Genomic DNA, 18,493 nt, shown 5'->3' with positions numbered 1-18,493 from the left:
CCTAGTAGGCTGCTCTTAGCTCTAGATTTTCAGGGAGTTCAGTTCAAAGATCACCATGTCACACTACTGCCGTTTGGCACTGCTGTGTACAGCATGCCTATTCACAAAGTGAAGTAGATTGAGGCAGTGGTGTCACATGGGAAAGGGGGTGGTGCAACCGCCTTGGGCATGGCACTCTGAGGGAGAAGCGATTGAATGGTCAAGGAAAAGGCTCCACTTTTGGAGCCCTTGTAGGGAGCATGGCTGGGGTATGGGAAGAAGGGAGTTGTTCACATGTCGATGAAGGCTTTGTCCGTTTGTGACAGCTGCCCAGAGGTTCATTCAAAGAGGTGTGCTGGGCATCGAAAAATAGGGGTGGAGAAGTGAAATGGCAAATACTAGTTGTTCGTCAAAAAAGCAGAAAGTTGCCTGGTACTTTTTGCTGAGTGGAATGATGGCACTACGTACTGCCTTGCCACACCTTTAAAGCCACCGTGGCATTTGCCACTACCTCTTTCTTTAGCCGCCTGTGCTCATATCACGGCAGGTCTTTCTACATGTTCGAAGTTTCCATTTATTGTATATCGCTAGTACACCATTTTTAAAAAGTTAATCTGGGTCATCTGACAAAATAATTTGCTGTGTTGTGTTTTTTTTTAATAATGTGACACTGCTCGCTCCTCTTGATCTGCTTGTCAATACAAAATAAGCACCTAGATTTGCAATGTCAATATGATGTGAAGCTGAATTGTCAGTTGTGCGATGCATCCGGTACTTTGGACATCTTGAAAAAAAAAAAAACATAATTTGTTGTTAGCTACAAAACAAAGTCCACACTGAAGCCAGCCATGTGGATAAAATTGTTGTGCGCCATTGTTTGAAACAAAAGGAAAGGGAAGATGGGGGGAGGAGGGGGGGGGGCTTCCAATGCACCACTGCTTCACGCCAGGTGCCGCCGACCCTAGTGTTCCTGCTGGATCGAGGTTTTCTTTGATGAAATATAGCTCAAAATGGAATTGCGATATCTCCTTTAAGTGCCAATAATGATGGACTACCTATAAATGCGTCAAATTTATAGAATTTTTTCCAAGGCACTCAACATTCTTTTGCAACAAAGACCAGGTTCTACTGCGTTTATTTGCACATTTTCAGTGAATCATTATAATTAATGCGTCTTGTATTTTTGTATAACAAAAGGAATCAAATCTCAGGCTCCAAATACATGCATAACTTATTATTGTTTGAATTCATTTTGCGCCAAGAAAAATTGTGTTTTTGATGTCGCTGCCTGAACATGGCTAGTCGAACAACTCATCGAACACGGTAGTGTCTTCAGCAATGTGATCATCTGCAGCCCTACGCAGCACATTGAAGTTAAATTATTACACACTGAATATGTAAGTGGTCCTGTTCATCCAGAAATCAATGTTTCTTGCCTTTTTCCTGGCCACCAGTTGACAGAAGTGGCAAAAACAAGTTGCATCCACAAATGTGGATATCGTGCTTAAAGGGGATATACAAACATTTTAATTTTGAAACAACCACGAAAAACAGCACTTTTCAACGGTTTAGCGAAAATGCATGCACCACAGAGCTTTAAGTATACAAAGAGATCATGAGTGTCTTTATCACAGCTGGCGTTTCCATGGAAAATCATGCCACTTTGGTTCTTTAGCAAAATTTTTCCACTTGTTAGTTTGTGCAAAAACAACTCGAGTGTAGATATTTTCTATATATCAGGCCAACATGCACCTTGTGTAAAGGTTTGCACTTCTTCCAGTGTTTGAAACTCTGCTGCAAAATTAGATAAAGCTTGTTTTAGAAAATGTGTGTTGCCCAGCATGATAATCACATGGATGGTGTCATTATTTTTTACAAAGATTCAAAATCATGCATTACTAGAGCAGGACACTGCACATTCTTTCCTCAGGTGGGAGGAGAGGGCAGTAAATTTACAGTCAGCGACAAAAGTTTCCAGGATATGTGCGCCAAGTCAAATGTGAATTTCTATCTATGCTTGACACTAATGGATTTAATGGATCGCTCTGCAAGTAAAAAAGAATACTGCTGGATGAAACTTCAACTTAAAGCTATGTTTCCAGGCTAAGCAAGGATAAAGCTTGTGTGCAAATGCATGTTGGTTATGAAACACTTGAAATTACCTTTGGTGTCAGCTTGACCTGTTTCTAGTGGCAGCTACTACTTGTGCTTTAGTTGCTTGTTCAACAAATAGCTGTAAATGTCCTGTGATGTCAGTTTGACATATTTTCCATGATAGCTTCTGGTAGGAGTGCTGCCCAGCACTGTTCTGCAGGAACAGTCGTGCTGGGCAACATTGCTTTATTCTCCCATCCTACCAACATACCAAGTTTCCACCCTTCATAGGTTATTATAAATTTTCTTCAAGTTTCACTTGTAAGCGCTACCCTTTGTTTTCTACGAGAGCGGACTATCCCTCTACGCGACATTTACGCGTTATTGCTAGTGTAGCAATAAAGTGTTGTTTGTTGTTCTAGCCTGTTGCCTTATTCGCCCGAACCCGTCGTAGCTGCGATGACGCGCGCTACGGGAAGGGGACGTTGACACGGTACGACTATTTGTGGCTGGGACCGGAGCTATAGGCTTCTGCACCAGCCGTGCATAGAGCGGACCCCTCACACTGCATGCGTTGATTTGGAATAAAGTCTATTTTCAAAATGGTGGTGTGCTGTGCTGGGTACACTGCAAAGAGACAGACTGAGGTCATCTCACATCAGTTCAGCTTAAGCATTTAAATTGGTAAGGCAAGATGACTGCAGGCCATCTCAAATGACGTAAAGCTCGATATTAAGTCCTATTTCTACTCAGTGCTATCTTTAATACATATTCACAAAGATTCTCTCTTGAAGGTTTGGTTACCTCCTTACCATTACCATGCCACAAATAAGTTTTCATTTCAGCAGCAGTGCGTCGCAGGTTAATCGTCACTTGTCAAGCTTTCCTTCTGCTGACGTCCTCTTTGTGAAGGAATGATACCACGTTTGCTTTTCGCGAATGATTCAAGAAGGAGATTTACACGGAAAGTCCTACTAAATACCAAGCCCAAGCACACAAAAAATGCTTTTTTGGAAAACTGCCACACCAGTTTTCAATACAGTTTATTCTCTATCCCTCTCAATCTGTGAGATATGCACCTTACCAGCTGCTGTATTAACTACTGCCGGTTGATCACACAAGGTGGCTAGAGCTAATTTGGGCCCCTATTCTGTAGCACTGTATTTTCTGATGCTAATTCTTTTTCTCACTTTGTCAGTGGCAAAGCAATGGTCCAGACATATTATCATGTGGAATCAAATGATAGCGAGCGGTGGATAAGACTAGTATAAAATTGAGAAGGCATCACTACAATATAGTGGCCCTGTCGTCGATGGGAGAGGTACTGACTCTCACCTGCTTTGGTGGTCTAAGTGTATTCTTAGAGGGCCATGGGTGTTTGCAGGAAACTATCACCACAAACCATTAGTAATAAGACTTATCAAGTTAAACACTTCTTGGCATTTGATGTCAAATAAAAATATCCTATGAAAATTGATGTTGGTAATGCGCAAAAAGTTTTAGCGACATTGTGGACACGAAATACTTAAAGATAGTGATCAAGGCTAAAGTTGAAGCCTGTGACCTTTCACTATAGAATGAGAATACTAAATTAATCATGATGAGCATAAGAAGGTCTGATCATCTTTATTTGCAGCAGTTGCTCACCAAAATACACATAATCCAATAGTATTTGTTAACGAGTGTTCATTCCCAGCACGTTCTTTAGCTGTGGAAGAAAGAAAAATAAACGTTAGTAAGGAATCACTGAAAAAAATGTGTCACTGACAATGCTACTGACGGCCACATCTGTACATTCTGTAACATTCGTGAAAAGTCAATGGCGATGCCAAAACAGGGTTCATAAAGTCCCTAAAATTAGTTTAATGGTTTGGCTAAACACTGTAAAGATTTTAAATTTAATTTGATTTGTGGGGTTTAACTTAAAAACTACACAATTGGCTTACGAGATACACTGCAGTGGAGGGCTCTGTAATAATTTCAAGCACCCATGGGCGTAGGCAGGGGGGTGCAAAAGGGGTACTTGGCCCCCTCACGCCACACCGGCACTTGCCCCCCCCCCCCCCAGCTATGCCAGCTCTCTTTGCCCCCCCCCCCCCCCCAAACACACCTCCCCCAGCCGCGATGCAACACAGGTTTGCATCCCCCAAGGCAAAATCCTGCCGACGCCTATGCAAGCACCTGGGCCTCTCTAACATGCATCATAATCTAGGTACTGCAGTACTGTTCATATTTTACCCCTACAGTAAAGTGCAGCTGCTATATAGGCTGGCAATTAAATCCACATCATGCTCAGCAGCAGAATGCCATGGCTGTGGTAGGTAAGCACAATACGTGCTTTGACTACCGCACTTTAACTATAAGGTAGCATAGGTACATTGGCAATGGTTTGAGTGCTGCAGCTTAGCATTAGCTCTTAAGAGTAGTTCCTGAAAAAACCTATGCACACCTGCCAACTCTTGCTACTTTAGCACCAGAGACTATACATAGGTGACTTTGTGATTTAAAAACCATCACCATAGACAAACAAGATGTATCAAGATAAAAATTAGCAGTAAACAATTGCTTCTTCCGTAGAGATACTGGTACATGAGATTCTTAAGGACTATGTATGCTGTAAATCCTAAAGCTTGTTAAACAATAAGGCTGCAATGATTCTTGGTAGAGCATGTCATGACATCAAGCAGAAACCTTTTCCAACATATGTAATGTCTTCATTTAATTCTACAGACAACTCACAGCGAGGACTTCAGTGTCAGCTAAAGATTGCATTTAAAGATGATTTCAGGCCTCTAGAGGTTCACTCTGAGATGATGCTGTTTTCATGCATAACTTTTAAGACTTTACGTATGTCTGCAAAAGTTTTTCAAAGGCCCTCAGACAGCAAATAAATAAAAAATTCAGCCATATGTTTATGAGCATCTGTGCCAACTGTTACTGGTCACAGTGAAGAACCAGCAATATACTTAAAAAGTCTGCTTATGCAAATGCTTCCATTATGTGGCAGGTGTATGGTCACTCCATGCATGTGCCACATATTGCTACACCATAACTGAACTAATGGCACATTTCACTGCACATTCCTGAGCCCTCAAGCAGTTCAACAGAAGGTGTGTTAAGAAGGTTTAAAGCTTTATTACATGAATAGGCCGGGATATTAGTAATGCTTCACTATTGCCATTAGAGCATTTTTTTTTACATTCGTACTAAACCTTTGTTGCTGTTTTACATCAACTTCGTAGTGTGCCTGAAGTGCTCAGAATTAAACATTTCATTGCACCATGAATCAGTCAACCTCTACCTGAAAGACACTTGCATGAACAGATGTACCTCCCGGAGAGAAAATGTGTTTGATTACATGACACCACTCCCTTGACCCCAGCAAGGACACCAAAATAAAGTTTCATCTCTCTTTCCGCTGCACTTAAAGTAAATAGCTTTCCTAGCCCTTCTGCTCGTTTTAATGATTGTCAGCAGTGGTTGCACTTTTATCGACAATGCAAAAGGTGTGTGCTGTTTTGCAGCAGAGTTGTGGTTGAACCACAAACTGCAAGGGGGCTTATGAAGATCATCTGGTGCGAGATGTGATACCAGGTATGCTTGTTCACCAACTTGCCTAAGCAATCAGTCTCGTTAGGGGTCAACGCTTTATCAACATACTCAACAGAATATATGAGGAACAAATCATTCCCCCCATTTCCCAGGCAATGATTGTAGCAAACGGTGCAATGCAAGCCTGATAAAGTACCAGCCTAAGTGATCAGTGATGTAGGCCTGTATTTTTCCGCGACAAAAACACTAAAAAAAAACCCCAAAGTTTACAGTTCAATTGAGAATTGATGCAGTAGACTAGCTTGCTTTGCTGAGGAAGGTGTCAGTCAGGGAAAAAAGATGAACAGATGCATGGGCAGATACAGAGGGGGGCCCGACATCCTGACCCCACACCCCCAATAAAAGGACATATCAGGCCATACAGTAGACTCTCAGTAAGCAGAAATCTCTTATATGAAACTGTGCTTAAATTGAACAACTGCCTCTAATATTATTGGTTTCGTACTAAATTCTGCACTAAATTTCATGTCTCAGTAAACAGCAGGGGCGTAGCCAGGGGTGGTTCAACCCCCCCCCCCCCCCGAAATTTTTCAATTTTGCTTGCGTATATATACATGCACACATATAAACACACACACAAACATACATAAAGTATGGTTGAACCCCCCCCCCAAAAAAAAATTTCTGGCTACGCCACTGGTAAACAAAACTCCTGTTAAATGGAACACATTTTCCTGGTCCCTTCAGGTTCCATTTAATGAGAGTTCTACCACATATATATATAAAAAGTCCCATTAACCGACCCATAACCTGATGCCCCCGTAAAAAAAACCTTGTACCTACCCCTGAACAGACCAGCACAGTTGTCTTTAGGGCATGGACTGTATTATCAAGAAAAAACATGCAGAAAGTCGGAAAGTCATAGGCCAGCCATTGGTCTCATGGTCCCATAAAATATGATCAAGGAACCTGAAGCTCTCTGTCTAGGATAACGACAAGAACTTTGTGGTATTCAACTCTGGCTAGAACACTCTGAAAATACTCGCAGCTATTCACAAGCATTCCGGTCCTGTTAATCAGAACAACATCAAGGAAGCAAGAGTTGCAGCACTTTAACTATGGGAGAAGTGTAACCTTGGGATGCTCCAGAGCCAGGCCAAGGGTACCAAGAAAATGTACTTATCCATGTTTCTTGTAGCCTAGACACACAAGCCATCCACCCCCTTTCAAACCATAACATCAGAGACAAAAATTTCCCGGTTTCAAGTGTTGTAGTTACGGCAAAAAATCTGAAGCACGTTGAAGTAAGTGACCCCCTTACAAAGTGAAGAACTTGCACATTGCACCCACTTCCTCTATTGACCTACAGGACCTGCACGTATGCAGACCTGCTGGCAACACTAACCAGCATGTTGAAAATTTTAACAACCCCTTCAATTTTAAGGCCCAGCCAGCACTTGTAGACAACTTCATGGAGTTTCTGGGTACTTACCCACAACTGTGTTGCGAACAAATTTTTTGAAGATACCCTATGCAGTGGCTGAAAATAGCCCGTTTTCCCTATGCAGACTACTTTTACCCTATGGACACATATTTTGCTTCAAATGGGTAATTGCTATATTTAAAGTACGAAGAATGTTAATATAAATAAGGAAGCTACAATAACCCTGAGCAAAGCCATAATGTAAATTAAAAAAAATAATTTTTTTACATATTTCCCGAGCTCTACGTTATGATTAAAGCTGGGCTCCTGTTTAGACATCTCCAATGCCACCTAAGATAATGCTTTGAAGATTGTGTTGGTGAACAAATGCAGCTGGCTATGTTTGTTCATGACCTGCATGTAAACCATGAATCTAACTTACAGACCGACACCATCTTCCTAGATTTCGCAAAAGCTTTTGACAAAGTTCCTAATGAGCATCTACTATTAAAACTTGCCGCATTACATCTAAATGCCGATATCTTGGCATGGATTAAAGAATTCTTAAGTAACCGTTCACAATCAGTCTTCATCAACAATAAAATATCTAACGCTACCCCCGTAACTTCAGGCATCCCTCAAGGGTCCGTACTTGGTGCACTTCTATTTCTGATTTACATTAACAACCTACCAATGCATGTATCCTCTAACATCCGTATGTTTGCAGATGACTGCGTTATTTTAAAATTAACAGCGTTTATGATAACACGTCTCTTCAAAATGACTCGCTAAGTGTGCAAGAATGATGTAACCTTTGGCTAATGAAAGTAACCCTAACTAATGCAAGACTGTCTCCTTCCACCGCTGTAGAAATTACAGCGGTGGAACTTATTTTCTCTTAACAAATTGCTGGTACCAACCTTGAACTAGTACCTTCCTACAAATATCTCGAAGTAACCCTTTGTAGTGATTTAACCTGGGCAACGCACATTACGAACATCATTTCATCTGCTAATTACAAAAGACTCGGGTTTTTAAAACGCCATACACGCCATGTCCCTCAAAATGTAAAACTACTAGCCTATCAGTCTCTCATCACGACAAAATTAAAATACGCATCCCCCATTTGGAACCCGCATCAAGTTTATCTCATCAATCAACCCGAATCGCTTCAAAATCGAGCTACAAGATTTATTCATTCTAAGTACTCATACGCCGCCAGTGTATCGGCACTGAAAACAGAATCCGGATTATCATTACTTGCATCTCGTCGCCGCACTGCTAAAATTTGTCTCTTTCACAAGTTCTTTCACAGCTCACTCGGCAGGCCTCCGTACATACTCCCCTTGACATGCATCTCCTATTGCACCGGTCACCCACAACAAGTTGCGCGCCCACGTACTCGCACCATCACTTTTTTGTCTTCATTATTTTTTTCGTGCAGCAACACACTGGAACAGCCTTTCCAGCAACATCATAGCCATAACTTGTCCCTCCACCTTTTTGACCACCATAACAAATTACTTTGCACTGTAATAAAACATGGCTTTCAATTTTTCATGTATGTACCCACCCATTATGTAATACTCTTTAGGTAGCCAAAATTCTTTAAAGGGGTCATGAACCACTTTTCCAAGCAATCATCCAATGACCTCAGTATCGGAGTTTACTGCCTCCCGAATCGATTGCCGCAAAAATTTCTCGAATCCGTCAAGAATAAGTGGAGTTACGGGGGTTTGGTGCATGCTCTCAGCGCTTTCTCTCTTTTCTCGTGCCGACGAGCGCACTGGAAGCTACATAGGGAGGGATGGCACGGGGGAAAGAAGTTACATCAACGCGCGTCATGAAACGCAATCGCTCTCCCGCTGTGATTCGCGTGTGCGAGTGCGGCTACCATGTGCCAGGGGCGGATCCAGGCGCTTGCTTTGGGGGGGGCGGTTGGTTGTTGGGGGGGGGGGGGGGGGGGGGGGGAGGGGGGCGTTTCCCGTGGCAGTTTTCCCGTGGCAGTGTCACGTGATTATTTTGTGGTTTTTGTAGACAAAATACTTTATTTTGCAAATTGGTTGTACAATGTGATACCTTTTTTTTGTATGGCCTTGCTCACGTGCGCTACTAGAATTTGCATATTCATGTAACTGCCTTTCCGCAGTAAACTGAGCAACGAGTCGGCGCTTGTCTGGTCCCTTGCATTCCATTCTCGTTCATTGTCTTGGGTTGGCGCTGCCACTTAATGAATGAACAGTATTGGTTTGATGAAGAAGAAAACGCATATTTCCGCTAAACATTGGGGAACACGTATCAGTGTTGTTGGTAAGAGGAGGGTGAAAGAGGGAAGGGCAGGCCACCTGCTCGATAAATGAGTATTCCCACAACGGCGAGCTCTAGTATTCCTTGAACGTAGTTTCGGAGTAAGCCTCCCTTTGTTACCCCGCCCCCTTCTCCCCATTGCCTTTTTTTCTGGCCGGTCGTGTTGCCAGAAAATGCCCTTTCTATCTCCGCAGCCTAAGGACGGTCAAACGGAGCTTTCGGAGTCGCGCTCGATTATACCCCGCGCACGTGCTCTCGGAGGCTTGCTCGGTACTTCGGCGAATATAATTCACAGCACCACTGCCTGCCTTCCTTCTTTTTTTTTTTTTTTTGGACCAGCCGCTGAAGGTTGACTAAAAGGTAACTTGTTCTGCACGCTTTGTGGGACCACGGCCGGGCTAGACTGCACGTGCGCGCTCAAGCGTGCACGTGCAGTCTAGCCCGGCCGTGGTGGGACGAAAGATGCCAGTTTGAATGACACAGAACAGACTCCTGTCTCTGAGAAAAAGATGGGAGAATTTGAAGACCCCTCGCTTTGCTGAAGAGCTGATGGCCCTGGGAGTGGGGAGGAAACTTTAGCTCGCTTCCATAAAGGCAGCAGTTGCTTTAGCAAAATAGTTGAGGCTTGTGCTCGTCGGTGCCTATTTGAAAGATGCAGGACGCAGAAGAAATCTTTTCTAGAAAGCCTGTTTCGCTCTTAACAAAAGCGCTGGGCTGTGTGAGGGGTGCTTCCCTAGTCTCGGATTGGGATGGCCACAGCGACCACCTGAAAAAATTCTACGTTCTGAAAAATGGCCTTCGGTGAGGTGAAAAGCGGGGGGGGGGGGTTGGGTTGGCTTATAGCTTTGGGGGGGGCGATCGCCCAATCGCCCCCCCCTGGATCCGCCACTGCCATGTGCTGAGGAGTGCGGCGCCGGCAAGTGGCGGCACCCCGTGGCAAGAAGCGCATCTGATCCGAACGCCGCTCTCGATTTAAATCAGCTATCGGCCAATAAGCATGCTATGTCTCTTGCGACGTAAACTGGCAGATCCGCGACGTCAACGTGCAGACGCCCCGCCCACCGACGATAGTGAGAACCGGCCTCTGAAAAGAGGGTGCCTGGGGAAACGGCAACTTCGCGCTCCGCTTGTGGCCATCACGTGGCGCGTGCGACTGTAATATTTGGCAGAGCAGTTCATAGCCGTGTCAGCTTTCCACAGGATGTGTTTTTTCAACAAGCCCAAGGGGTGCTTCATGACCCCTTTAAGAACACCAATGCAGCTACATGTGCAAAGCCTATTATAAGAATTACAGAAGACAAAGGCTGCCGTGAAAAATGAAAGGTTGGGCTATAACGATGCAATTGCACTTAATATTTTCCTCACATATACTGAGTGCTTTTTTTCTGTCCCTGTTATGAACCTCCATCACTAATATAACAATAATTGCTGGGGTTTCACGTGCCAAAACCATGATATGATTACGAGGCACGCTGCAGTGGAGGGCTTCAGAAATTTCAATCACTTGGGGTTTTTTGGCACGCACCTAAGTCTAAAAACACGATCCTCTAGCATTTCTGTCTCCATTGAAAATGCGACCGTCACGGCCAGGATCAAACTCGTGACCTTTGCGTGAGCTGCTGAGCATCGTAACCACTATATGGCGGCAACTACCATATCTGTGTTACAACAAATCACATACTTAGCCCTCATACCCACCTATATTTCGCAATCATGAAATGAATTCTTGGGTAGATCAATGGAAAACAACCATTGTGACGGGTGTGTCACATGTTTGGTTTTATTGGGTACAGCTCGCCAGAATTAACTAATTTTCTACCCCTTATTATTTTTTTTGTAGGGAATAATTCCAAGCTCTATAAAGAATGCCACAGCTGGCAAAATTATTCTACATTTGGTAAAAAATATGCTCGGTTGCACTACTTTCCTACAAACCAATGAAAACGCCAATTATACCCTTGAGTAGGGGCGATTACTTTACACTTGGCCGCATTGGCCTACTCTTGGCTGCTGCTTTGCATGATGGCAACAGCTACGAGTGACATCTACATAGGTTCTCTGGTTGCCCCATTTCATTCTGAGATAATTGTTGCAGCAGATGTCCAAAAGATTGAATCTGCAGTCATAAACAAATGTCTTCTTGGTGTCTGCTGCTACGTTGGTGATTTCTTAATGTTTTTTTCCAGTAACAAGACTTCTGGTCATTTGGGACTCATGCGAGGCATGCTTATGTCCTCCCAGAAATCATGCCTAGTGTTCCAGTTGACCTTCAAGCTACAGGAAGCCAGGCACATAAGATTTCTACACATTGTCCTTGGATTTAGAAGTCAAGTTTGTTAAAGCTACGAGACAAGGGCGACAAAAGACTTCCAACCATATGATTCTTGCCATTTCAGGTCAGTCAGGAAGGCATTGGCATTTTTGGTCTTCATTTCATTCTTAGAGAGGTCATGCCTTCCCCAAATGGATCAGAGTTTTCACGACTAGATCATGCTACTTCAGAATGCTGGCTACTAGGAAAATTTGTTCACAGCTTTCTGTGGAAATGTGCTTCTGAAGTTGAATGGAAGACTCAAGCAAGGTGGACGTGCCAAAAAATGTTGAGATTTTGAGATCTGGCACTGTGATTGTTCTATATGTTTCACGACCTCAAACAGATTGGAGAGAGACAATGCATTAAGGTGAATGGCTTTGCCCCCACCACGTGTATTCATTATTCTAGTGTGTAAACAACGAAGCTGTCTTGAGGGAATACACAGCTAGATATGGAAAAAAATGCGGTACTGGTGGAACGAGAACTGAACAGAAAAAAATGGGACAGAAAAAGTGCCAACTTGCAACTGAGTTTATTACACTGAATCATCCATGAATTTATACAACCAGGAATGAGATGTGCATCAAGTACACTAAACAAGCAAACAATGTTATCTTTCTAAAAAACCGATAACCCAAGCCAACAAGACTAAAACAAGATCAGTAACGAGAATCTAAAAATTGGTATTCATTATTGTGAATAAGACCCGAGTCAACACTGATACAAGCATGGCCATTTTTCTTTATGAAATATGTTTCCAGTGATTCAGGTGCCAGCGAATCCAAGCTCTTAACTAGCACGCATGTGTCACCATGACACACAGTCACACCAAACACAATGGAAGGGCAAGTGGAAACACTCATCTGTACTTATGAACTTTTTCCATATTTTTGTTTTGGTCATCCTCATAGAATATGCTTTTATTATTCTACAATGATGTTAGGGCGCCCTGAGTGCACATTGAAGTGAGTCCCACAGTGTTACTGCTAGATTCTGTAAATAAGCTTATTAAAATAAATGACCTTTTGCCTCATATCCCAAGTATACGCAAGCGTGAAATGCTTCACATGTCCATATCAACATACGCAAATTATGCTCTCGATGTGATGGAATACAACTTGCCATCACAGTCCACCTTTTTCTTTATGTTTATCAAAATGACTTCCTATAAGCTCTTGAAGTCACTGCACTCTTTCAAAGCCAGTGCCTCTTCCTGTTGGCACACGTAATTCCTTATCTAGTGCTGACAAGTACATAACCTGCTAACAACGATTCGCAATTTTCAGATCAAGCAGTAATGGGTTTAATTTCTAGACAACCAGTGGTGTAAAAGTCTCTTCACTTTGCACTGTTGCTTGATGATTGGCAATAAATATTTGGCTATAGGCTAGGAGGCACTTCTATAATCACTGAAACCTGCTTGACAGCTCCTATAAGCAATTAATGATTGATATATATATATATATATATATATACTGAACGATGAAACTTACCGTAGCAAATCCCAATTCAACTACATCCTTTGCAGTGCCACTGACTTGATTCACCTATTGTTGATAAAAGTTCAACATCCAACTAATGTAAAATGTCTTATTTGATTTAACATGCAGGTGACAGAACAGCTATTACCAATGAGCTGAGCAAATATACAGCAGCAAGAAAAATCTGCACAACTTGAAACGAAAGAAAGAAAAGGAAAAGCAAGGAAGGTTGTGACCAAAGCCAATTTCTGTTCGTGAAATTACGTAATTCTTTCAAGAAGAAAATGTTCAATCAACTGGACAATCTGTAAATGAGCAACAATCAAAATCTCATGATAGCTTATTTGATAATGACAGAGACCACAGCAAAACTAAGGAAATGCACATTACAGAATACATGTGAAAATGGCTGTAAAGGCCAACTAAAATTTCTAGATGCCTATTACATAAATGAACTGCATGCAGCTTAAAAAAGAAATTAGGCTACATTCAAGGACGTTTTTCTAATGACACTTTATAATAGTCACAGTAAGCTGCAAACTTATCTTTAAGAAGCATGTGAAATGCACTAGGCTGCTCTCCTATGTGCACAATGATTGCACATTTCAGTTAAACGGAAGTAGTACCAAACTACTAGCTCACATCACCTGTTAAATTGAAATTAAATAGCAGGTACTCTGATAACTATAGTCAGATACAACTTAAGAAGTCCGGAGAGGCCCTGCCCAGACAACCGAAGCGCGGCACCAATCGCCTCCAAGAATAAAGTAGTAGTCCCACGCTCGTGCACTTGGCAATGTTCACCAAAGGTGGGGTCACCAACCACCTGGCTCATGACGTCAGCCTGGAGTGCACGCTCATTGGTGCAGGCTTGTGTGCATTTGCCCTTGAGGAGGGAATGCTGCAGACTTCTAAAGTTATATCCGACCATACAAGGAAGCCCTACTACTGGGGAGTTGAGAAATTTGTTCCATTGGAAAGAAGCACCACTGTGATGTCAATGGTACATCTGTGGTGTTTCAATCTACCATTTTCACGATGCCTCGGCGCATGCACCCTACCCTTAGCAGAAATGTCGCGAAATGTCTCTTCATCTCGGAGGCTTTGCTGGTTGTCCCAGCCTCTACTAAAACCCGACCAAAATGGCAGAGGGCAGCTCAGGAAAATGAAAGAGGTGGATTGCTCAGCTTTCAGCTGAAATGTTGGCCTCCTGAACACAAAATTCAGTAGTCTGTACCTGCTGTTATCTCTTCATGAAAAATAACATGACTGCAGAAAGTGCTTATGTTAACTGCACTTATTAAGCAAGCCAAAGTGGCAAGCAAGAATATAAGGAACAAAAGTCTGATATCAATAACCTTGGAAGTTGTAAACAAGGCCACACTAATGCATTGTTGCATGAAATGAGGTTTGAGATGGTGTCTTACATGGCCAAGAATGAGGTTTACATTCTGCAATGCTACAATGAACATGGGGGGGGGGGGGGGGCTGGGAAGAATCCCTGAGCAACGTTTCACGCATGAATACATATATTGTGTGCAAAATAAGCAGCAGCACTTGAAGGAGAGCATTCGTTAAGTTCTTTTTACACTCTTGAAATGTGCTTTATTATTAAATTCCAAACATGTCTGCCATACTTTTACCTTCTGCATAAGGTTCAAGTAGTTGGGTGAATTAAATACCAAATTTATAAATCTCTACACAATGAATGCACGTTCCCGCACCTCCAATGAAAATCTACAAAGAAATAATGGCCACTTGAGCACTGCTTTAAAAGTCACATGCCTTGAAAAGTTTGACTTACATACTTAACTGTACCTTGTACATGTTACCTGAAACTCGGTTAATAATTGAGTTCCGTACATAAGTGCACACACGTAGTCATTTTTATTCTTTCTCTCGACCCCTCCCTTCTTCTTAGAGCCTTTCAATACAGACACCGGCAGAAATCTGTGTTTAATTGAAGAGCTTTCTTTCTAAAGTAAAAGGCTAGTCAAAATTACACACACCTGCTCCAGACAGTTGCTAACAGCGGCAAACTCCTTGATGCGCCTGTCGAGAAATTCTTGTGTCTGAGTATAATCCGTAGACTTATCTTGCAGAAACACAAGTTCGGAGCTCTGATAGAGTGCAGCTAAAGCAGCTCTTTTCGAGTACCAGCTCATCTGCAACCAATAGAAAAGCATCAAGATTTCTCAAAGGTGACCTTCATTCATCTGCAAGTGGGAGCTCAAGCACCACAAGAGGTTGGTGTATCTGGGTTATGTTGGAGTCCTTACATCAGTTGACATGTCACCCGCATAGTGCCAAATGATATTCAGCAGGTCTCCCAAGTTGGACAGTGCAACTGGGACATTTTGAGGCAAAGCCATGATGCCAAGGGCCTGTTCAAATGTGAAAAAAATATTTTCACTATTACTCCTATGAATTCATCACAAATAACAGTATGCACCTGGACCCATTTGGTTTTGTATGGCTCAATGAGCAAAATTCTCCTCCATACAGCATCTTGGATGAAGGCTGACTTTCCCTTGGCGACAGCTCTGAGCATGCAGAAATCAGTGGTTAGAGCAGCACTAAGAAAATATACCAACAGAAAGCAGATTTACTCATGAAAACTGACCTCCGCTCAGTTTTATGTAGGCTGCTTTCAAGCTGGTGCTCCAGTTCATCATTTGATGACAAGTAGAAATATGTTATGAGATCAACACTCCCACCCGGAAAAAGGCCATGTGCAACGCTGGAGTATCCCAAGGAGCTGGCACCTAAGAAGAAGGTTGCTTCTTGAGCAATGTAATATGGCAGGAAATGCAGGATTTGAGGACTTGTTGCCTTACCAGCTGCTATAGACTTCCATGTCCAACCATGCTGAGGAATAAAGTCAAGTGCGGACTTAAGAATCGCACTTTTGATATCACCAGTTGGCCCAGAAATCGGTTCACTGATGGCAGGGTGTGCTTTGTCATCTACAGTATCATTTTTTGTACTGTATTCAAAGTTGCCAGCTGCCAAGAGAAAAAATGCAAAACAATGCAGTGCAGAAACATTTTCATTTTCATCTGCTTTCAACAAAAAAGTTTTTGCCATATCAGCAATAAACAATACTAGATGAGTAGAAAAACAAAACAGGCACCACAAAACTTATTTCAGTCACGCTAAAAAAAACACAGTTTCACACAGAAAGGATTTACTGAATTCATTTTTTGGCACAGTATCTAACACTATCTAGTGCAAGAACTAATACGCTTTCTACAAGGTCTAGCCTAGTCAGTGCAGTTTTAAGAACTTCAGCTTCTTGTTCTGGAGGTAAGCTTGGGAACAAACTGTCTTCAGATTGTACATTGCAACCTCTCACTTTTTCTTTGTTATGTTCTAATTCAACTTTGTAGTGAGCTCTTGTCTGATCCACAGATTCTTTCACTTGCTCTACATACTTTCTTGCAATTTCACATGTGGACTGGCTTGCCTCTTCACATTCTTGACTATGATATGGCAACACAGAAGCGAAGTATCGTATCAGGTTAAGCACTGCTAAGACACAGTCACTGTCATCAAGAATGTTCATATGGTCCTGTGAGGAGAAGTTCGACAGAATTTTCACAAACTCCAGAAAGTTTGTTCCCCAGAAAGTGTCCACATGAATGCCTGCTTTCAAAGCAGCATGCATGTCTTGGCGATAACAGTCTATCAGCAGACCACGAAATCCAGCATGCTTTTCCACTTGCAGCATTCGGCAGTAGAGGATGTACCTAGCCTCATGCTTGAAGCACTTGATGTAGTCAACCAAAGTGCTCAAAGCAGTTCTCCTAGCGGCACTTGATGAGCTGTAGATCATTACCTTGCCCAAGCAGCGCAAAAGAGCAATCAAGTTGGTGTTGTCCAAATCCATGTAGCAGAACTCTCCCAGGCTGAGACGTGATACTAAATTAGCACACAGTGCAACTCCCTTAGAGACAACATGCCCTGAATTGTGCGACAACAGCACCATAATGCTTTGCAGGCTGTGCTCAAATATATAGCGACTTGTATAGACACATGGAATACTGTCTTGCTCAAGATTTTCCACAAATATCAACCAGGCTAACACAGCACGACAAATGGGCGACACAGGTTCTGGGAGATCTTTACCGGTGTCTTCTGTGTGACTTGCTTTTCCCTTGTACTGTGTGGCGATTCCTGAGAAACTAAGTTTTATCAAATCCGTCGAACGTTTACTGATATGGCTTAAAAGTCCTTGTGCAGAAAGCCGAGCGACATTGGGAGGCGACATGTTAGCACGAATTCGGAGATCCAATACAGCAGTGTCGCCAAGAAACAACAACAGGTATCGCAAAATGAGGTCGTTTTCTGCCAGAGTGCATTCGCCAGTTCCAGATTCCTCCTGCAGGCGATTATCAAATGTAATGTCAGAAAAGAATTGTGCAACGGCATTCAAGCAATCACCGAGGTTTCGGCTCTCCTGCGATTCCGTGCTGCTATCATCGGCCGCTTGCTCTCCGTAACTTTTAGCGACGGAAGCTGACAATGGTTTCAAATGGCTGTGCAGCGACTCTAAAATCAAATCCAAGAATACCAGCCTGTTCCGCGAAAGATTCGGCAGCAATTTCTGAATGCACTGAAGCACGGCACGGAATACGACGCTGGATTTAATCAGCTGCAAGTGTTCAAGTAAAGAGATGAGAACTTCCTTCGGCTTGCCAAGTGATGTTACAATTTCAAGCAGATCTTTGCAAAGCCAGACGTTCTCGTCCGATTTAGCGTCTATTTCTTTTTGCATTGCAGACAAAACAGGCAGAACAAGATCCCATCCATTAGCAAGGATGGTGTCAGAGGGGGCCTCCCGGATAAATGATTTTGCATCGCTATATCTCTGTGAATTCAACAATTCCACAACTTGCGCGACGAGAGCATGGCAATCCATTTCTTCTACAGTCTTGTGTTCCTCCATAGCTTCTTGTACGAGTACAAGCTGTGGTCTTGAGAAAATGATGGGATACACGGGTATGAGAGGTGCTGAATATAAACGTTTCTTAGTGCATAGTCGGCACACAAACAACAGGTTCGCCACCTACTAACCTCGCAAGTCCCTGAACCAAGCGGCAGCGGGCTTTACGACGGCAAAGTTTTTGAATGTCACCCTTCGCGCAAGACAAATAGCCATCTCACGCAGGTAAGAGACACCACCACCACAACCACAGCGGCCCAGAACGCGCACGGCAGTGACGCATAAAAACATAAGGCGCGAAGACGCAAAATAGCAAAACTGAAAAAGTTGTATAAAACCATAAAGACTTATCAAATTATATTTCCTTCAATTATAAGAGTAAATACAGGTCTAACTAT

The 18,493-nt window shown here is 42.8% G+C and overlaps 2 protein-coding genes across 5 annotated transcripts; both read right to left on the bottom strand.

Annotated features, from left to right (window-relative positions):
• Positions 1–3,684: 3,684 nt before the first annotated feature.
• On the bottom strand, positions 3,685–18,365 carry LOC119374631 (ubiquinone biosynthesis protein COQ9, mitochondrial). Of its 4 annotated transcripts, none has more exons than XM_037644797.2 (8): positions 18,227–18,365; positions 15,988–16,155; positions 15,774–15,915; positions 15,603–15,693; positions 15,430–15,534; positions 15,160–15,315; positions 13,163–13,216; positions 3,685–3,781 (listed from the first exon to the last, which is right to left on the bottom strand). In XM_037644797.2, the coding sequence occupies exons 1-8, from the start codon at positions 18,309–18,311 to the stop codon at positions 3,749–3,751; spliced, it is 834 nt and encodes a 277-aa protein (XP_037500725.1). In that variant the 5' UTR covers positions 18,312–18,365; the 3' UTR covers positions 3,685–3,748. The 4 variants fall into 4 exon arrangements, with proteins under 4 accessions (XP_037500725.1, XP_037500741.1, XP_049276227.1 ...); XM_049420269.1 differs by lacking the exon at positions 3,685–3,781 and adding an exon at positions 6,480–6,506; XM_037644813.2 differs by lacking the exon at positions 13,163–13,216.
• On the bottom strand, positions 16,184–18,220 carry LOC119374619 (glomulin). Its single transcript, XM_037644786.2, has one exon. The coding sequence runs from the start codon at positions 18,096–18,098 to the stop codon at positions 16,347–16,349; it is 1,752 nt and encodes a 583-aa protein (XP_037500714.1). The 5' UTR covers positions 18,099–18,220; the 3' UTR covers positions 16,184–16,346.
• Positions 18,366–18,493: the final 128 nt, after the last annotated feature.

This window comes from Rhipicephalus sanguineus, chromosome 1 (assembly GCF_013339695.2).
Source record: "Rhipicephalus sanguineus isolate Rsan-2018 chromosome 1, BIME_Rsan_1.4, whole genome shotgun sequence".
Lineage (NCBI taxonomy): Eukaryota > Metazoa > Arthropoda > Arachnida > Ixodida > Ixodidae > Rhipicephalus > Rhipicephalus sanguineus.
The sequence above is the reverse complement of the archived record's forward strand: the minus strand, read 5'-3'. Positions and strand labels throughout refer to the sequence as shown.

Bases quoted from the DNA above. Each gene is read 5' to 3' on its own strand.
- LOC119374619 (XM_037644786.2), bottom strand. From the start codon at position 18,098: ATGGAGGAACACAAGACTGTAGAAGAAATGGATTGCCATGCTCTCGTC.
- LOC119374631 (XM_037644797.2), bottom strand. From the start codon at position 18,311: ATGGCTATTTGTCTTGCGCGAAGGGTGACATTCAAAAACTTTGCCGTC. The intron at 15,694-15,773 runs GTCAGTTTTCAT...CTGCATGCTCAG, and splicing joins CTACATAAAACTGAGCGGAG to AGCTGTCGCCAAGGGAAAGT. The intron at 15,316-15,429 runs GTAAGGACTCCA...TATTGGTTGCAG, and splicing joins CGGGTGACATGTCAACTGAT to ATGAGCTGGTACTCGAAAAG.